The sequence below is a fragment of the Solanum pennellii genome, chromosome 3 (genome assembly GCF_001406875.1).
Source record: "Solanum pennellii chromosome 3, SPENNV200".
NCBI classification, from domain to species: Eukaryota; Viridiplantae; Streptophyta; class Magnoliopsida; order Solanales; family Solanaceae; genus Solanum; species Solanum pennellii.
Genome location: NC_028639.1, coordinates 66,627,556 through 66,647,486, shown reverse-complemented (window position 1 = coordinate 66,647,486; position 19,931 = coordinate 66,627,556). Strand labels below are relative to the sequence as shown.

Here is a 19,931-nt window from a genome sequence, read left to right as displayed (position 1 = left end):
AAAAACAATTAAAATTCATATATATTGCATACATAATTCACTTTTAATACATATTACAGATTTAATAAAACATTGCTAGAAATGATAATAAATAAAAAGTATCTCTAAAATTAATAATTATTTTTTAAAATGTATTAATTTATGTAATTTTTTCTTTAATTATCTTGGAATAAGTTGTCTCACTAGGTATATGGAATAATATATCTATCAATATAATATAAATGGGGGATATTTTTGAGTTGTACTCTCTCTTTCATGTTTACTTGTTCACTATATTAAAAATAATTATTCAATTTTTTTAAAAAAACTAAGAAATAATTTGATTTTATCTTTATTGCACCCTTAATATTAAATATTGTTCAATATTTTTCAGTGTATCAAATTTAGTATATTTAATGGGTAATATAATAATATCATCTTATTATTTATTGTTTTCTTAAGATAACTACCAAGTGAAGAAAGAATAAAAAGTTTTAAATACCTCAAAAATGAAAAGGTCAAATATGATCTCACTGGGAACCAAATTGGTTAGATCGTTATAAAACGGGGCACTCGACCCGGCCCGACCAAAAAACCAAGGTCAGCTGCTACAGAAAAATTGAATTCATAATTAGCTCCTTACGAAGCTGAATTTCGCAAATTGTGTTTGTGATTCGGCATATTGATCAAATATGTAAGTTTTAAGCATATTAATCTTGAGTTTTTTTCAATACCCAAAGCTGATTTTGTTCTATTTCATTTGAATTTTGAAGATTGTTTTTTGTTTTTGAGTTAGGGCATACGAAGAAGTTGCTATAGAAGCCATCAAGCATGCTTTAAAGGCCCTAAGAAAGCGGCATTTAGTGGAAGAAGGGGCTCATGCCCCTGCTTTGGCTGCACTCAATAGGCCTTTCGTTTTGCAGGTGCCCTTCTATTATCCAAACTTGCTTTTTTTTTTTGTTCTTTTTCGAGTTTGTAATTTGGTTGATTTAGTTTTTTCTATTATGTGTATGACTTTATTGAGTAATGATTAATTTGAAAAAAAAACAATTATTGAGTTGTGCGGAAAGGATCTGCAAGACGTTACCCAACACTAATGAACGTTTTGTATCCAATTTGGCGTTTTCATCTGTGTTTTGTTTGTTTGACATGAAAATTACAAGTGCATGTCATGTATAGAGGTGGTTCTGTGATTTAAGTTTAAGTGTTCAAAATTTAAGATTCTGAGGATTGAACCTTATTATATCTTTGAAGTTATAGGTTTTTGTATCTATTATTTGTTGCAATTTTCATGGAAATTCATATATAAATTTATTCAATACGTTGAAAGGACCATATGCCACATACATCCGCCTCTGACCATGTCGGTAGAATTTCATTAAGTTTTTTCTATCACAGTCCTTCATAGTTAGGCTTGCACATTAGTTGATTTCCTTGGTTTTATGTCTGAGCGGGATCATGGTAGACTTCCAAAATTTCAACTTTTATGTATCTTTCATCTGTTGTTTTATGTGATCTTGTATCGATCTTACTGATTGAACGAACATGCCGAAACTTCCCAAGTTTGAGCTTTAAACTATTATGTATTCTGCTTACACTGGCGCTGGAAAACAACTTGCTTTTGGTAGTGTTTAAAGACCAAGTTACATGTGGATGGACCTTGTTCCCTAATCAGTTGTATGCACCAGCTCCTTGTTGGCAATTAAAAAAAAAAAGAAGTTAAAAAAATGGAAACTGAACATATAGTGACCATTAATGTTTATGTAAAGAGAGAAAAGAAGATAGAGAAACTCTTGAGTTGATATCCTCAAAAAAAGAAACTGTTGTGAGTTGAGTGATTAATGACATACATGAGAGCTCTTTGTATATGAGTTTGAGCTAATAATTAATACAACTTCCCTAGTTCTTCTGATTCTTATTTATTGTAAGATAACAAAAAGATCTCTATGTGATGTTCTTAAGATTTTCTTAACTATTTTCCCTCAAAGAAACTAATCCAGTTATGAGACAAACTGATTTTGCACTGCATGAGACTGACTTGGCGATGACACAATTTGTGCATACATCAGAATTTACTGGATTTGAGGTGATGCATGCTACCAGCTTGACGACAAAGACTATCATGCTGTCAGCGTGACAGATCATTGTTCAATTCATACTGTGATAATATGATGTTGAATGGGAAATGTGAGCCATTAATTTTTTTTTTGAGAAAAGGTAACTTAAATGTGAGCCATTAATTTGACTGCATAAACTGCTAACTTTGGAACCTCAACTCCATGAGCGGAGGACTTCAGGGCCATGGTTTCACCTTTTCAATCATTTTAACGAGATTAATCTGGAAGACGGAATTTGATACCAAGTGAAACAAGAAAAGAGAAAAATCTTGTTAAATAGAGTGTTAACAACATATAATAGGATTCTATATAGAGGAGCTTTAAGCTAATCAAATAAGGGAAGTTTTCTAATTCTTTGTGTTCCTTTTGTTAGGACATGATAGTGGAAAATGTTTTACGGAGTATTCTTGTCAACTCTCTTAACTTTCAAGATCACTTGGTATGCATGATGTAGGAATTTACTTATTGCCCTTAAATCGTGCTTAAGGAATGAGATGCAAGTTGAACTGACCAACTGCTGCTTTCTACATAGAAATTTTAACTACAATCTGTCCATGTGGATTTTTTTGCACTCAGTCACTTCTCTTGTGGCTGTACGTTGCTGATAAAGCTGTCCGCGTGCTTATGTTATTCCTATGGTTTTAGGGTTCAGAGTGGAAAGAGAAAGCTGAAAATCTTGAAGTAGAACTTCAACAATGTTACAAAGCTCAAGCACGACTGTCAGAGCAGCTTGTGGTGGAAGTAGCTGAATCCAGAGCATCAAAATCTTTACTTCAGGAGAAGGAAACTCTCATTACTGACCTTCAAAATGAGCTAAATCAAGCAAGGTGTTATTCTCATGCTTCTAAAACATTTGATGTCTTAAATTACACTCTTCCCTTTGCGACAAAAAAGAAGCACGTGAAAAGTAATAAAAGGACAGAAATAAAGGAATACACTAGGGATTGCTTAAAATTAGTTGGACAAAAACTTCAGTAATATGATCCTTACCAAGGTTTCAAGCTTCTGAATGAACTTTCATGGTTAAGATTATTAAATAGTATCTTAGTTTCCCCATTTAATAAATTAAGTTTATTTTGGATGTCCTAAGATGAGCTCAACTGTTTTACTTTGGTTGCCAGGATGGAGTTTAACTGCTCAATTACTTTCATTGATGAGTGTGCTGCAGGGATGAATGTTCACATTTAACTGAACTTCTTGCGGAAAAGACTAAAGGTTTGGAATTGCTTATGGCTGAGCACCAGGACCTTAAAGCACAACTTGAAGCAATGACTCTGAGAGCAAACAATGCTGAGGCAGAAAATAAAACGTTGGTTGACCGATGGATGCTGCAGAAGATGCAGGATGCTGAGCGCCTTAACGAGGTATTGAGTAATTCTCACTGTTTATCCTTTGTGTGCTTTGCTATTTGTGGTTCTTTAATATTTTGAACCTCTGATTGTTCATACAAATTGAGTGTTCATCGCGCCTCGATACTTTTAGAGAGCTAAGATGCATATTCTGTTGCAGTAATAAATTGTACTTTAATTACTAATGTATCCCAAAATTCAAGAAGCCTGCAATTTTTTTAGGTTTGTCATCATGGAGATTTCTCTACACTTAATATAATCCTCAACCTGTTAAGTTGTTCTTATATCCTTCAACTACTGTCCCTGCTACCCATCCATGTGGCACATTCTTTCTTTTATGATGGTGGTTTTTGTGCCAGCTTTTGCATACCTCGACTACTCCACTAGTATCTGGTACCTCCAACCATCAAAGGTACCGAATAACTCTATCCATCAAGACTTAAGTAGATGGGAGAAATAATCATAGTGTTTTTATCACTACTGGGATTTGAAACTTGTCATGTGGTTTTCGCTCACTTTATTGACCACTAGGCCACACTCTTGGATGCTCTCCATGTGGCACACTATTTTTTTTAAGACTTCAATGATAAAGAACTACTGCTGAAGAAGGGGAAAAAATGATAAAGAACTACGCTAACTTTAGAAGCTTATATTTTAGTGTAATCTACTGCCTTTGGGATGTGGACAGATGAATGATATAAAGCCACCCTAAGGTAAAGGAGTATCATATATTATGATTACTCAAATATTAACAACTTATGGTTCTCTAAATATTTGGGAAAGAAAGCGCCCATACTGAAACTACAGATGCTCAATATTTTACTTTCCTCATGCTGGAGTGGCTGGTGGTGATCGGTGTAGGATTTCATTACTTGGGTATCTCCAGTATCATTGGCTCATAATACTAATTTCATGTCGGTATAATGCAAAATTTCTGAGATCTGGAAATGAACTGTTATTGGTTTGTCAACATGTATCTTTTGCCTTTTAATTAACATAAGTTAGTGACCTTTTGGCAGTAGTCCTCCAAGCTAAAACTTTTAATCATGTTGTTCTGCCATCCGCAATAAGAGGCGAGCTCCATCTCTTAGCAAGTTATTCTACAACAAAATTCAAATCTTTGACAAGTTTGGCTAATCCATTGGAACTGCCAATGATCATATCTGCCATTCTCCTAATAGAATAGTAGGGTTAGGGGAACTATATTTTCTAGCATTTTTTATATGTTTTACAATGATTTACCCATGATAGGTTCTCTTGCATTTTCTTATTTGTTATTTGTTGTGTTGCTAGGCTAATGCTCTCTATGGAGACATGCTTGATAAGGTCAAGGCCGCCAGTATAGAAAAACTTGCTCGTCAACAAGTGGACGGCGTGGTCCGCCAAAGTGAAGATGGTGCAGAATTTTACGTAGAATCTTCCATCCCTAGTACATGCAAGCAAAGGATCCCCGCCCATGATGGTGGTTGTGCCTCGATTGTTTTTGAGTATAACTCAAGTAAATTGATAAGCGGAGGTCAGGATCGAGCAATTAAAATGTGGGATACCACAAGCGGATCATTAACCAACAGTCTTTATGGTTGTCTGGGTTCTGTTCTTGATCTTTCCGTTACACATGATAACAAATTCATCATAGCAGCAAGTAGTTCAAATAATTTGTATGTGTGGGATGCAAATTCAGGAAGGATACGGCACACTCTTACTGGGCACATAGACAAGGTTTGTGCAGTTGATGTGAGCAAATTTTCAAGTCGCCATGTGGTGAGTGCTGCGTATGATCGCACAATAAAAGTTTGGGATCTGCAGAAGGGTTACTGTAACAACACTATCATATTTCACAGTAACTGTAACAGTCTTGCGTTTAGCATGGATGCCCTGACTATCTGTTCTGGTCATGTTGATGGTAATCTTAGATTATGGGATGTTCAAACAGGCAAGCTTCTGAGTGAAGTTGCTGCACATTCACAGGCTGTTACATCAGTTTCACTCTCTCGGAATGGAAACATGATATTAACCAGTGGGAGAGACAACTTGCACAATCTATTCGATATACGCACCCTTGAAATTTGTGGCACTTTCAGATCAAATGCAAATCGAGTTGCATCTAATTGGAGCCGATCCTGTATTAGTGCCGATGACGGTTATGTTACTGCAGGTTCTGTTGATGGATCTGTTCATATTTGGTCAGTATCAAACGGTAAAATGGTAAGCACATTGAAAGAACACACATCCTCTGTACTTTGTTGTTCATGGAGTGGTCTTGGTAATCCTTTGGCCACCTCAGATAAGAGTGGAACCATATGTATTTGGTCATGATATCAGTTCAACGATTGCTCAGTAATTCAGATTTCAGTGAGGATCCTGAGTGTCATTGTTGATTTTAGTTTGCTTAAAGCATAAAGTTGGTCATCATATTGATTGTGAAGCCACATTTGAGGCTGACATTGTAAATACCACATCAAGTTTTAAAGTTGAAAAAAATTTAGATATCTTTAGTTGGTATTGATTGCATTCTAGATATACATCATGCACTGTTCATTATTTGTGGAATAATAAAATGGTCTTTCGTTGTGATAATTTTCATGTATGTATAGTCGTGCTCACAAGTTTGGGTCTTGAATCAACAAACATTCTCTCCATCTCAAAATAAGTGTCGTTTTGGTATTAGAATATAATGCTAAAATAAGTGTCCCGTTAGGAATTTAGGACAACAGTGGTTATTGTTTAGACTATACCCTATAACATTAAAAAAGTACTAAATAGAGTTCAATTATCAAGAAATATCTAATTATAAGTACAGAATAATTGAGTAAATGTATCTTACATTTTTTTTCTAATAATTATAGCTACAGAATAATTTAGCAAATATATCTTACATTTTTTTCTAATAAGTACGAAATTAGTTAAAATGATACTTATTTTGAGACAGAGGAAATTGGAAATAATTAATTTCAGAGAATCTTCCAACTGATTAGGAAGAAAGATAAGAGTTTTAATCACTTAAGAGTTACGCTAATACTTGTCTATGATTTGCTGTCATGCTGCGATTGCATAGGGGTAAGACCATGGAAGACTAATTACATTTGAAAACTTAGAACAGAGGCAATTGTTTTGGAGTTTAAGTTTTATACTCTAACGATATAAACTATACTTATATAATCAAATCAATTATAACTAAAAAAGGTAATTACAGATGATTTTTTATGATAAGTATCAGTTAAATAACTTGAAAAAATGGTTATTAACCTACAATAATAAGTTATTAATCGTTTAAGAAATGCTTACCGTAACTTTGTATATAAATCAAATTTATTGCATAGCTGACAACATAACAATCATGATATACTTTACTTAGAGGCAGATCTATAATATTACAAGTTTGTTTCATATATTTATTAAGAAATTGACTAAACATTTTACTCTTAACCTTAATTATTATATACTCCCTCTATTTCAATTTATGTGACACTTTTCGTTTTTCAAGAGTCAAACAGTTTAAGTTTGACAGGAACTTGCGCATGAAATCTTTAATCTTTTTGAAATGAAACTAATGTTTTTGTATACTGCGTAAAAAAGAACTATAAGTCATAACAATTGATAATTCAAAATGTTTAAAAATTTATGAAAAATTTACCGTCAAAGCTAGACTTGTTTGAATCTCAAAATCTAAAAAATGTCACATAAAATGAGAAGGGGGGAGTATTAATTTGAAATTATTATTAAAAAACTCAAAAACATCAAATTCTAAACCCGCACCTAAATCGAGCAACTCACAGCATGCATAAAATACTATAGATGACATGTATAACATGTTTACATACGTTACTTCATAATTTTGTTTAAATTGTCAATGAAGCCAAGGCATTATGTTTATTAAGCAAACTAAAACTAAAACAATTACAAGCCGCGTTTTTAAAAGCAACAGTGTTGTGATCTTTTCCTCTTATTTTTCCATTTTCAAATGTGAAAAGTTAATGGAATAGAAACGGTTCAAACCCTCTATCTACACATTAACAGAAAACATAACTTGCATGTTCTAGTTAATCACTTATAAAATAACCGCATAATACATAAACGTGCACGTTTAACTTGATCTACATTTAAGTTTTTCAATTTTGAGTGTGTATAGATAAATATATGTGTCCTACATAACATAATATATGTAGGGTGTGAATAGCCACACAGGACGTATAAAATATATGCATACGTAAACCAGTGGCGGAGCCACATATAGTTAGACACCCCTTCGTCAGAAAATTACATTGTGTAGCTAAAATAAAAATTATTTTTTATGTATATATATTACATATTGACACTCCTTAGCTTCTATACAATTTTATTTCTTAATATTTTGACACCCTTTAAATAAAATTCTAGCTCCGTCGCTGACGTAAACGTGGCTATTTAACTTGACTACACTCTCCAATTTTGAGTGTATACAAGTACATGCATGTCTCCTTCATATCATAATTAACTTGACTTAGGCATGGCAACGGGGTGGGACGGATGCGGGGTTGGGGCAGGTTTAAGGGTATGTGGGACGGCGCGGATTTAAGGTTGTGTAGGGTGGGGGGTTGCGGGTGTATGTGATTTTATGTGGGTTTAAATTTTATTTTAATTTTTTTATATGTTATAAGAGTGATAGATCATTATTTATTAAGATTATTTCTTTAAAGCTACTAAAATATTCAAGATAGTAAATAAAAATGGTTCAATAAAAGATAATTCAATTTCTTACTTTGTTTCCTAATTGAGCTCTAAAAAATAAGTCACTATCCTATTATATTAATACAACTTAATGAAAAAATGAATTTACTTTTAGTGTCAAACTTAACTAGAAAAAATATATTAAAAAACGTAAGTGGGGGGGGGGAGGGGGGGGATGGGGCAAGTTGAAAATGAAAAAGAAAATGTTATGCGGGGCGGAATTTTCCATGTTAAGCTCAACCCGCGTCGCTCCATTGTCATCCCTAACTTAACTTCAGCTGACATTTAAATCCTCTAATTTTGAGTGTGTACAAATCAACACACATATCCTAGCATAATACAAGTTTTAGTATTTATTATATATGCTGAATGTCAATTAAAACAAGTTAAAAAATGCGTTTATCTATTATGCCTAAAATATACTTTAATCTGAAATTATGGTAAATGCAAAGAACTAGACTAACAAATAAGAGCGCAAAACATAAAAGATCTACCAGAAAATTTTTGAAATTGAAAGAAAAAATTGATATGGTCTTGATTTCATTTGGTTTTAATTTTTAAATTTAAAAGGCGACCAACAACAAATATTGATTTGATTTTAGTTTTAAACAGAAAATATCTGAGAAAATTAAACCAAATCGATTATATATATATATAAAATATTTGATATTCTTATTTTCAGTGAAAACCCTTGAGCAGGACCTTTTTCTTGGTAATTAATGGCTTTTATTACCTACTATAAGAGATCTGTGTAACTTTTTTCTTTTTCTTTTTTCAGCTCAAGTTAACAAAACAAAACAAAAACATAGTTTTTTTTTTTGGGTAATAAAAACAGAAAAACGACCTGACTTAGTATTTAACTAAATCGAATTTAAGTCTTAATAATAAGTAATATTTTCTTCCTTTAATTTATATTAGAACCACATTAACATTTTAAACATAGTGTTTTAGTTAAATGTTGTTAAATTAATCAAAGAGGAAAATATTAGTAGTTGAATGGGGTAATTAAAAACATTTCTTCCCGCAACAAACTACGCTGACCCTTCAACAAGAATTCATTTGTTTTTTTTCCAAAAAAAGATATCTCAAATTCAGTTATCGCAGAAAACGGTCATACATTAAAGGTCGTGATGGAATGGTTTGGATTTCTTCATCCTTAATGACAAGTTTTCAGTTCGAGCTCCTCAGATGAAGAAAGAAAAAACCATGTTGGAAGCGCTATCCCTGGATGATTCAGATTTCTATATCCTTAATTAACATGTTTGGGTTTGAACTCCTAAATCTTGTGCTCTGATTACCAAGTTTATCACGACCCAAGGTAGCCCCTAGGCGTAACATGGCGTATAAGACCCCATACAAGCCACTTAGCATTCATCATACAATATAATATGAATAATATAAGAGATTTAAAAGACAATTTTAACGTATAAAAATTTTATAGAGAAAAGTGAGTCTAAACATAGTCTCAAAACCATTTGGTACAGATGTGGAAGCGTTATCCCGAAAAAAAAAAAACGTTGCAACGCACGAATCCAAATTTAATGAGAACCCAATACATAAACTTTCTACATACAACTCATGACATGTTATTACAAAGTTTCTTAACAATATAACTAACGTTCGTCATTCTCTTTTAATACCAACAAATTAACGTGTTCAACTTGCAAACTCTTTTTCACCTTTTATTGCATATAATATTGCATAAAACCATTTCTTCTAACTGCTCATTGCCTTACTAAAAAAGTTACCTTTATTTCCTTCTTTATCTGTTAAAAAGTTTTCTTCTGATCAATTTGTAAAAACCAAAAAACCCCACACTTATAAATTGCATTTGCTTGTGTAAGCAAAATGTATAGAAGACCCATTGCTTCATAACATCATAATTTTATTTCAATATTTTCACTTCTTTTATTATTGTTGAGTGTTATTTCTTCCATAAGCAATCAATCACTTGTTTCATTTATCTATAAAAGGCCCTCTTCATAGTCATCTAAAATAATCACATCTTGAGTCTCTCTTATCTTTCAAAATGAAGAAGTTGTTTCTAGTTCTTTTCACCTTAGCTTTGGTACTTAGGCTCGGGGAGAGTTTCGATTTCCACGAGAAAGAATTAGAGACTGAGGAAAAATTCTGGGAGTTGTATGAGAGATGGAGAAGCCATCACACTGTATCGAGGAGCCTTGACGAGAAACACAAGAGGTTTAATGTGTTTAAGGCTAATGTTCATTATGTTCACAACTTCAACAAGAAGGATAAGCCTTATAAATTGAAACTGAATAAGTTTGCAGACATGACTAACCATGAATTCAGACAGCATTATGCTGGTTCCAAGATTAAGCATCATCGTACTTTGCTTGGAGCTTCACGAGCAAATGGAACTTTCATGTACGCCAATGAGGATAATGTCCCTCCTTCTATTGACTGGAGGAAGAAAGGTGCTGTCACTCCTGTCAAAGATCAAGGCCAGTGTGGTAAGAAATTAGTAATTAGTAACAAGTCATTGATCATTTTCTTGTATAATTTTAGTGTATGTTCAGTCAGTTTGTATGCATCTCGACTATTCCACTTAGTATCTGCTACCTCCCACCACACAAAATCCCTTACATCATCTAGTACAATGACATATAAAAGGGTAAAAAATATAATACTTATGACTTTCTGTAATATGATAGCTAACTGATGGAAGATCTTTTTGTGTGTTATAGGAAGTTGCTGGGCATTTTCAACTGTGGTCGCGGTAGAGGGGATAAACCAAATCAAAACAAAGAAATTAGTATCTTTGTCGGAGCAAGAACTTGTTGACTGTGACACTACAGAAAACCAAGGATGCAATGGAGGATTGATGGACGTGGCATTTGACTTCATCAAGAAGAGGGGCGGCATCACAACAGAGGAGAGGTATCCTTATAAGGCTGAAGATGACAAGTGTGACATTCAAAAGGTAAGAGACTCTATTGCATCAGTAGGATGTCTGAATTAGACCAGTCTTGTTTCTAATACATGAGCATGAATTTTATCGAATTAACAGAGGAATACTCCAGTGGTTTCAATTGACGGACACGAGGATGTTCCTCCTAATGATGAGGATGCACTGCTTAAAGCAGTAGCCAACCAGCCTATTTCTGTAGCTATAGACGCTTCAGGTTCTCAGTTCCAGTTCTACTCTGAGGTAAAATGATACACCATTGTCTCTCAAGTTCAATAGTGTTTACTAGCTATAAACATTTGTGAAACTGTAAATATGGCAGGGCGTATTCACCGGAGAATGTGGTACTGAGTTGGACCATGGTGTGGCTATTGTGGGGTATGGCACAACCGTCGATGGAACCAAATACTGGATTGTGAAGAACTCATGGGGAGCTGAATGGGGAGAAAAAGGATACATTAGAATGCAGCGCAAGGTTGACGCGGAAGAGGGGTTGTGTGGTATAGCAATGCAACCATCCTACCCCATCAAGACTTCAAGCAACCCTACAGGATCTCCTGCAGCCACACCTAAGGATGAACTCTAAGTTAAATGCACACAGCCTCATCTGTGCTTATTTTAGTCTTTACGCAAGTATTAGGCATCTACTAGGAAAGATGTCAATTTACATAAGATACACTTAACTTCATGGTGTCAATTTGTAGACAGCATTTTGGAATTTAATTTGATTAAGTTCATCTACATATAATGTTTGTCCTGTAGACAATTGGGCATATCTACAAGATGACCAAATGATGAAAAATCATTGGTATTACTATGCTTGACATTGCTTTCAAGCACAAACCACCTCATTTAAGACTTAAAAACAAATTAAGATATAGAATTCACGTCCATTATTCTGTAACTAAAGCAACAAATTGCAGGTACCATATAAAGAGAGATAATAATGAGCAAGAGGAGAATACTTTACGAAAACTAGTTATTCCATCCAAGAGAGCAAGTAGTTATAAGAATCATTGTCATGTTTATTCAAATTTAAAGAAGCAAGACAGCAAATGTCTAACAAAGTTCTTTTGTAGTTGCTATGACATACAAAGATCTGCTGTCAACCGTAGCACCTTATTGGGTCATTGCAGCCCTTTGCAGCCGACTGCTTGCAACCTCTGCCCCCACCCTTCTCTAGATATTGCTGGTGATACTCTTCAGCTCTATAAAATCTCTTAGCAGGAAGAATTTCAGTGACAATTTTCTTATCCATAAATTCCTTCTGCTTAGCTTCTAACGACTCCCTTGCCAGTTGAGCCTGAGCATCATTATAGTAATATATTCCTGAGCGGTATTGCTTTCCCACATCATTACCCTAGCAACAACCATCATCATGACATTTATATAATTTTTTTTTTTTAATATATCACATAAAATGAAAAGGAGAGAATAACCAAAAAAACACTAAAGGAATTTGATACCTGGCGATTTAGAGTGGTCGGGTCATGGCGACTCCAAAATAGAGAAAGGAGATTGGAATACGGGCAGACGTTTGGGTCAAACTGGATCCGAATGGCCTCGGCATGTTCGGTTGTTCCGGAGCAAATAATCTTGTAATTCGGGTCATGGACATTCCCCTGAGAGTACCCAACCTCCGTCTTCACTACTCCTCCAACCCTCTGGAAAGCCAATTCGACTCCCCAAAAGCAGCCGGCAGCAAATTGGGCAAATTCCAGACCCGACTGATCCGGGTTGTCCAGATCCGGATCCAATGCTGGATTGGTGGTTGACTTGCTACTGCTGCTGTTACCCTCCATTGCTCAATCTCTAATAATATCAAGTTCGTGTATGTGTTTTATATAGAAATGGATTGCATGGGTTAAGATGTATATTAATCTGAATCTGGTCATATAATTAGCTAAGATGCATTATACATTTGCCATTTGAATTTCTTGTTGGTAGTAAAAACAAAAACAACTTGGTGTTAGATTTTATTTGCCCCAAATTTCTTATAGGTTTTTCTTTCAATAAAAAGTTTTGAATTGATTAATCATGTTTCTTATAAGAAGGAAAAGGTTTAAGACTCTATAAATAGAGTCTTGTTCCTTCTAACTTAATCAGCGTTTACAATATAGTATTAACGGCTTATAGAGTTTTGGTTAGAGGGAGATTTTGTAGGTCATAAGCTGTATACTTTATCACTTGTGTGAACTTCTCATGTATTTCGAGTGAATTAGTTGAGGTTGTTTCTCTCTGTATTTTGTATTCTCATATTTATAGTGGATTGCTCATCTCCTTTGTTAACGTAGGTCGATTGATCGAACTACGTTAAATCATTGAGTCTTTTAATATATTTCTCGTTTATCATTTTAGTCGTGGTCTTTCGAGGTCTGCTTTGCTAGCTTCTGCTTTAGACCTACTTATTTTCGATCCTAACAGTGACTACATCTTATATGTGTTGACCAAGACCATATTTTTAAATTATTAAGGAATTAGGAGTCAGATTACAAATAGGCAGTAAGTTATAAGTCTCAACTAACATTTTGTAAAAAAAAACTATTTTTTTTTGTCAATCTAATACTCACATTGTGATCCGATTAAAATTGAATATATGTCGCAAAAGTCTCACATTGGGATAAAGAGCTTCCTAACAAAAGTAACTTTACACTTAGAAACTTCTAATTAAGGATGAATGAATATTTATCGTTCCACCACAATCTTGATTAATATTTATACTCTATCTATATGACTTCACTTTCAAGTTTCAAATAATGAAGTAATAATTACAAGTGGGAAAATTAACAAAAAGACAAATCCATGATATATATTTATGATAAATCGTTATAGTTTAGAACATTACAATTTGTAATTATGCGTGGGATTTTATATCAAATTTCTCTCTCCTCTCTTCCACGACCCTCTTTCTCTCTCTCTCTCCCCTCCCCCCACCCCCCAGGGCCTCTCTCTCCAGCCCAAATAATATTTCACACAAATATGATAATTGTAGGGGTGTCAAATGGGCGGGTTGGGTTGAAATTAGAAATATTAAAATGGGTTGAATAGAAATCAGGTTGGGTCTTGACCCGACCAAGTTTACTTTGGGCTTAAATGGGCTAAAAAAGGATTGGGTCTTGACCCGTCAATTTTACCCGATTAATCTCAATAATTTTTAACATATTGATATTTAACTTTTATAATCACAATTTGAATTTTTGCTGAAGAATTTTTTGTTAAAAAAGTAACAAATGGATAAATAAATCCTAAAAGATGTTAAATAGATAATAATTCATACCTTCAATATAGAAACATATCTTAATAAAAAGTTTTAAAACGGGTTGAAATTGGAGATTGAATTGGGCTCAATTGAGAATTCTCTTCAAATGAGTTAATCTTGAACGGATTGAGATTGAACCCAATCCAAATTATCTTGATCTCAACCCTTAAAATTCTGAACGGATTGGACGGTTTACCTATGTTTAGGTTTATTTTTGACACCCCTAGATAATGTATTATGTATCGATCAAATGTATTTGTATTTCATGTCAATTATATTTTGTATTATGTATCAGCTGTGTATGTATTTTATATCAACTATAGTATGACAAATTTCATTCTGCTAATTGTGTTTAATTTGTCGACACAAATTGTTCGTTAATGCAATTGATACAATTAAAATCAATACATGATACAAATCAATTGTATTTAGATAATTATAATTGTATTTGTATTATGTATCAACTATATTTGTGATACAACTAATATAATACGTATTGATCTTCTTTCCTCCCTCTCTCAATCTCACTTGACTCTCTCTTCCAAAATACAAATCAGTTGTATAAATCGTTGTGATACAACGGATAACAACATGTAGTCAACCTCTCTCCCATCTCTCCTCTCTTTCGTATCTCACTCGCCTCTCTCATCCCTCTCCTAGTCTCACTCGCCTCTCTCTTCTCCCTAACATGTAGCTACAAGTTGTAATTGAGCAAACTATAACTATACTCTAATTAGCTCAAAATAGAGTCAATTTTTAAAGTTTACCTTTACGAGTTAAGTTCATTTGCTTTCTCGTTGGGCTTTATAAGTTCCAACTCTCGAGCTCAGCGTAAAAATGGTTCTCTCTATGGGATTAGTTAGCCCCTTCCTACCTGGGATAGCTAGTCTAACAATTTAAACACAAAATATATTTCGAGACACGTAAAACATTCATAGCTAAATATTGAATAAAATAATCTTATATTTTATCTCAAGATTGTTGTCCTTTGTCCCAATGATCAACCAACTCTAAATATTTTGTATACTCAAAGTAATAATTAAGGGGAAAAGGAGAATTCTAACATATATATATATAGCAATCTAGAAGCTCATTCTTTTTTCGGCCTATATTGTGCTTTCTACGTCCGGAATTGTTTGTCATAATTTCTATTATTAGAGTCAAACTATAAAAACTTTGACTAACATTTTAAGATGTAATTTCATCATATTAATATGCAAAAAATTGCAATTTATAGTACTTTTCATATAGTTTTAGAATATTTAATTTTTTGTCTAAAATATCGAATTAATGTGATCCAATTTAACTTTGAAAATTAATCAAATTGACTTTCAGAAAACGCAACATGACAAATAAAAAATATATTTAGAAGTAAAAGGTTTCAACTTTCAAGGAAGAAAAAATGAGAAGTCCTTAATTGACTCTAATTTATAGTAATAATATCAACTACTTTTTCACCTTTTAATTATAATAATAATAATAACCAAGTAATGATAGTTTTAGGATGGTTGAGGAACAAAAGAGACCTTTCAACCACACCAAACGTACGAAAATGACCTATACATAAAGCATCACAAAATTATTAAGTGACCCTTTAATATGCTAATTAATAGAAACAGTGTGTACTGATCACTTTTTAATCCTCTTGTTTTTCTTAAATAACAATTGTCACATAAAATTTTACTTATGAAACTTAGAACTTTATTATAGTTACTATGTTTTTTTTTTCTATTGTAAGAGTCTAAAAGTGATTATTTTTGTGAATTTTATCAAGCCTGCAAGTGGACAATATTATTCAAAAGAAGAATCATTTTTGTCTCCACAAAACCTCAAGAATAATGATGTTGAGTCCCTTTGTGTTCCAACTTGGCATAGTCTTTGGGAACAATAGCAATATTAATGAGCACTTAGACAAAAAATCACACATCAATCTAATGTGGGGAGGGTCATAATTATACAAGATTCCTTGTTTTGAGGAAAAGAAACAAAATACTTCTTTTCTTTTAGGCCTTTCTGTGAATTGTCTCCTTGCTTTAACATGGCATCCACCTCTCAATTGCAATAAGGATTGGCAAATTAAATATCTCTTGATAAAACTTTTCCAAAATAGTGTGAGAGTAGTTTAGTATCATATTATATATATTTTTTAAAAAAAAAACAATTCCAACTTGGTATTTGATACTAGGACTTGACTAGCTCTCTAATAAAGAAGATTGTTATCTCAACGAGACTAGAACAACTGTGTGTATAATTAATCAGATGGAGATATTTGTGGATAAGAATGAGATATAAATAACTACAAGGTTGCAAAACCAAATAGCAACTTGGAGTATATATTGAGAGAGAGATATACGTATGACCTTTTCAACCAAATATTTTCTTAGAGCAATTTCAGTTTGGAATTTAGTATTGAGTTTGTTAATGCCAACCACAAAATAATTGAACGAGAAAAGTGTCATTCTTTTATTTTTACTAGTATCAAACTATAAGGTCTGGGACCAGTAATAGATATAACCTCTCGTGCAAATCGAAAGCTAGACCATACAATCTCACTTTAAATAATCAAAATAACATTTTAGTAATTTCAACAGCGTTAGAAATAGAATCCAAGACGCTTCAAAGAATTATAAGTTCAATTTTCGCATGACAAAAGAAACAAAACTTCAACATATTGAAGCCAATAACAATAAATTACCTCACAAGTTTACTAGATCATTGAGCAAATTGGAGGAACATAATTATTGACAACCATCCACTACATGTACAAAATTCATTCCTAACAATGATCTACTGCTGAAATACCCCAAATTTATGAGGATTTCTCCAAAACTCAAGACTGGCACACATACTAAAATTCTATCTTCAATTCCTTCTCAAACTATATAGTAATAGTACTAAACTTTTAGTGACACTGAGTTGTCAAGAAGCTTCTCACTTGATGATGTTGTAAGTTCATTTTTGGTTCCTCTTCTCTCTTTCTTTTGGGCAGAGACAAAGAGGACAAAGCTCTGGCCGACACCACCTTCTCAACAAGTGATTTCCATAGCCCATCATCTCCCTTTCGTTGCACTTTCTCTTTGAATTGTCTGTAATGTAAAATTGGACATAATTAGAGACTCGGTCCTACTGATGAACAGGGAAAACTACATTATTTAAAGCTGATATTTATGTGACATAGTTCGAACTTATCCATATTACAACGTACTATATGGTTACTCAAACATTTTGCAGAATATATTTACACATACAGACAATTCTTTTGTAGGCTTGAAATCAACTATGAAGAAACTCAAAAGGAATTGGCTGGCCCTGTTTGTAAGAGTTAAATACCGCCTGTGTCGGGACTTACTAGAGCCTCTTTACAAATGTTCCATAAAGGTCGTTACCAATGGCTGCTATTAGCCAATTGGAAATAGTAAATTGATCAAAATTAAAGAGGAAACAGACAAGGACATGCCAGCTTGTTCTTTAATTTTTGTATAAAGACAAATCACTTAGTTAACATCTTAGTCCTGTAAATTCATTTCAAAACGACACAAGGATAGGTAGTTGGAACAGACTACTTTTTCTTCTAAGCAAATTGATAGCTTATGCAAAAAATGAAAATCAAATTAGCCACTCAATATGGTTTATACCTGCACAGTGGAACTCGACATTCATCAGGTTGATCACAGATAGACGAATGTAATCTAAGTAGCTGCCACATCCTTTTGCATCGCAGACAACCTCCATTCACCCTTCGTTTACATGTAGCAAAGTGTCGAATAAGTAGCTGGACGCCTTGACATGTTCTGAATTTGCTACATGGAAGCTTCTTTGTGCAGGGCTCCTCACCACATGGCCCTACACTGGTGCATCCTTCAGTGCATATGTGCTCTATACAATCCATAGCTTCGCTTAGCTGTAAATACAAGTTCTGCTCCCTTCTATGTCTTCTTGTCCTCTTCTTCCTCTATAATAACAAAATTCCAAATTTAATTGAGTAAACATTCACTGAATGATTAAGGATCATACAACTACTTCTTTCAATCCTATCAACGTACCGAATCAGCCTCATCCATGAACTGAAGAATTTCGAGTTCGAGTTTAGGATCATGATCTAGGATGAACTTCCAACCCTCAGTCTTCTCAGTTTTCTTGAAATTAGTTGATATCAATTTCAAGCACTTCAGATATAGATCAGGTGCATCACAGAGCCTAGCCAATTGAAGCATATCCACAGCATTTTCAATAGTCAATTGATCAGCTAACCCCTTTGTGCATCTCTGCTTTAGCTGTGGTACCAAGTACACATGAGAAAGTGCTAGAAGATGAATTCCATGTTTCTTCATCTGCTCTTCGGTACACCTGATCACAAAGGATAATTTGGTCATTACAGGAACCAATATTTCTCTAAAGGAAAAAAAAAAAAAGATATTCTCTCCTCCAATAATAGTGGAAAACTTAGAACCGCCAACGCTTAAGTCTTTGACAAGATATTAAGAATGAGAGGCAGGGATTGGTTTAGGGGCCAACTACCAAACTTTTAATCAAATTAAAAGTTATCAATGGCTAATGATCACTTTCAACTACAGTAAATTTAGATCTACCATAATTCAAGCCACTCAGATTGAATGAGACTCATCAAATAACGCGCAAACACAAAAAACACGAGTGAAATGGATTTGGTAGGAACAAATCTACTGCTAATGGTCACTTTCAGCTCCAGCAAAAATTCAGATCTAAACTAATTCAAATCAATCAGGATTCAAAAGTTGAACGAGACATCTACTCATGAGAATAACATGAAAATATGAAACAGAATCAGAAAACTCACTGGAAAGAAGAGAGAAACTGAACAAACACGGAAACAGCATCGCATGGAACACCGAGAATCCGGATTGTTTTCTCCGAGCTCCGCTTCTTCTGCGGCCGAACTAGAATGCTCTCCAGAACTAATGAAGCCGAAGCCTACAATAATTTATCGCAAACAAAAACTGATCAGTAATTTAACAATTCAAATAGAATTTCCAATAATAGGATCAAAATTTTAGTTTCTAATCACATTTTCGAACTGAAAATTCAGAATTCTCCCGTTTGAAAAAGTAAAATTGAAGTTTCCGTACCAGAACAGTAGAATGTGCCGGAATACGGTGGCCACCGGATGTGATGATTTGAATGTCGAATTCGGGCATTTCACCGGCGTCAAAGTTATTCGGCGACATAACTATAAAAATTTTATAAGAGTAATACTAATTTATTCAATGAACTTTTCTATCTTTTCTCCACAGGGTTTAACAATTCAGATTTTACAGTGTAGATTCAAGGTTCGCATGTCTCCGTATATATAGCCAACTGACTCATCAACAGAAAAGCAAAATGCGTGGACAGCGTGGACAATTCCAATTCATAAAAACATCACACGCGTTTCTCAATACGTGAATACCAACCTCCATGACAAAAACAAAAAAAAAGAGTTAAACGTGAAAGTTAAATGCTTTAAAAGAGCGTGGGCATTGAGTTTTGAATGAAAATTCCATTTTTATCCTTTGAAGTTTTATGGAGGTTTTAGAAAAGATATGGATAAACCGCCTCGTCAATGACAGGCAAGGTCG

At 33.7% G+C, this 19,931-nt stretch overlaps 4 protein-coding genes across 6 annotated transcripts; 2 read left to right on the top strand and 2 right to left on the bottom strand.

The window, feature by feature from the left end:
* Positions 1 to 495: 495 nt before the first annotated feature.
* Positions 496 to 6,022, top strand: LOC107015028 (autophagy-related protein 16). Of its 2 annotated transcripts, XM_027915321.1 has the most exons (6): positions 496 to 673; positions 776 to 902; positions 2,742 to 2,923; positions 3,265 to 3,460; positions 4,739 to 5,650; positions 5,730 to 6,022. In XM_027915321.1, coding segments are annotated over exons 1-6 (1,476 nt in total). In that variant the 5' UTR covers positions 496 to 671; the 3' UTR covers positions 5,787 to 6,022. The 2 variants fall into 2 exon arrangements, with proteins under 2 accessions (XP_027771122.1, XP_015070668.1); XM_015215182.2 differs by having other exon boundaries at positions 498 to 673; positions 4,739 to 6,022.
* A 3,989-nt stretch (positions 6,023 to 10,011) lies between these two features.
* On the top strand, positions 10,012 to 11,821 carry LOC107015143 (vignain-like). Its single transcript, XM_015215321.2, has 4 exons — positions 10,012 to 10,623; positions 10,858 to 11,093; positions 11,181 to 11,321; positions 11,401 to 11,821. The coding sequence occupies exons 1-4, from the start codon at positions 10,182 to 10,184 to the stop codon at positions 11,662 to 11,664; spliced, it is 1,083 nt and encodes a 360-aa protein (XP_015070807.1). The 5' UTR covers positions 10,012 to 10,181; the 3' UTR covers positions 11,665 to 11,821.
* On the bottom strand, positions 10,340 to 12,983 carry LOC107015144 (peptide methionine sulfoxide reductase). 2 transcript variants are annotated; one of them, XM_015215323.2, is made up of 3 exons: positions 12,545 to 12,983; positions 12,172 to 12,438; positions 10,340 to 10,599 (listed from the first exon to the last, which is right to left on the bottom strand). In XM_015215323.2, exons 1-2 carry the CDS (start codon positions 12,878 to 12,880, stop codon positions 12,184 to 12,186), a joined length of 591 nt encoding a protein of 196 aa, XP_015070809.1. In that variant the 5' UTR covers positions 12,881 to 12,983; the 3' UTR covers positions 10,340 to 10,599; positions 12,172 to 12,183. The 2 variants fall into 2 exon arrangements, with proteins under 2 accessions (XP_015070809.1, XP_015070808.1); XM_015215322.2 differs by lacking the exon at positions 10,340 to 10,599 and having other exon boundaries at positions 12,023 to 12,438.
* Positions 12,984 to 16,952: 3,969 nt separating this feature from the next.
* LOC107015169 (BTB/POZ and TAZ domain-containing protein 1) lies at positions 16,953 to 19,865 on the bottom strand. The gene is made up of 5 exons (XM_015215351.2): positions 19,443 to 19,865; positions 19,154 to 19,287; positions 18,381 to 18,684; positions 17,973 to 18,289; positions 16,953 to 17,423 (listed from the first exon to the last, which is right to left on the bottom strand). The coding sequence occupies exons 1-5, from the start codon at positions 19,539 to 19,541 to the stop codon at positions 17,240 to 17,242; spliced, it is 1,038 nt and encodes a 345-aa protein (XP_015070837.1). The 5' UTR covers positions 19,542 to 19,865; the 3' UTR covers positions 16,953 to 17,239.
* Between the last annotated feature and the right edge of the window lie 66 nt (positions 19,866 to 19,931).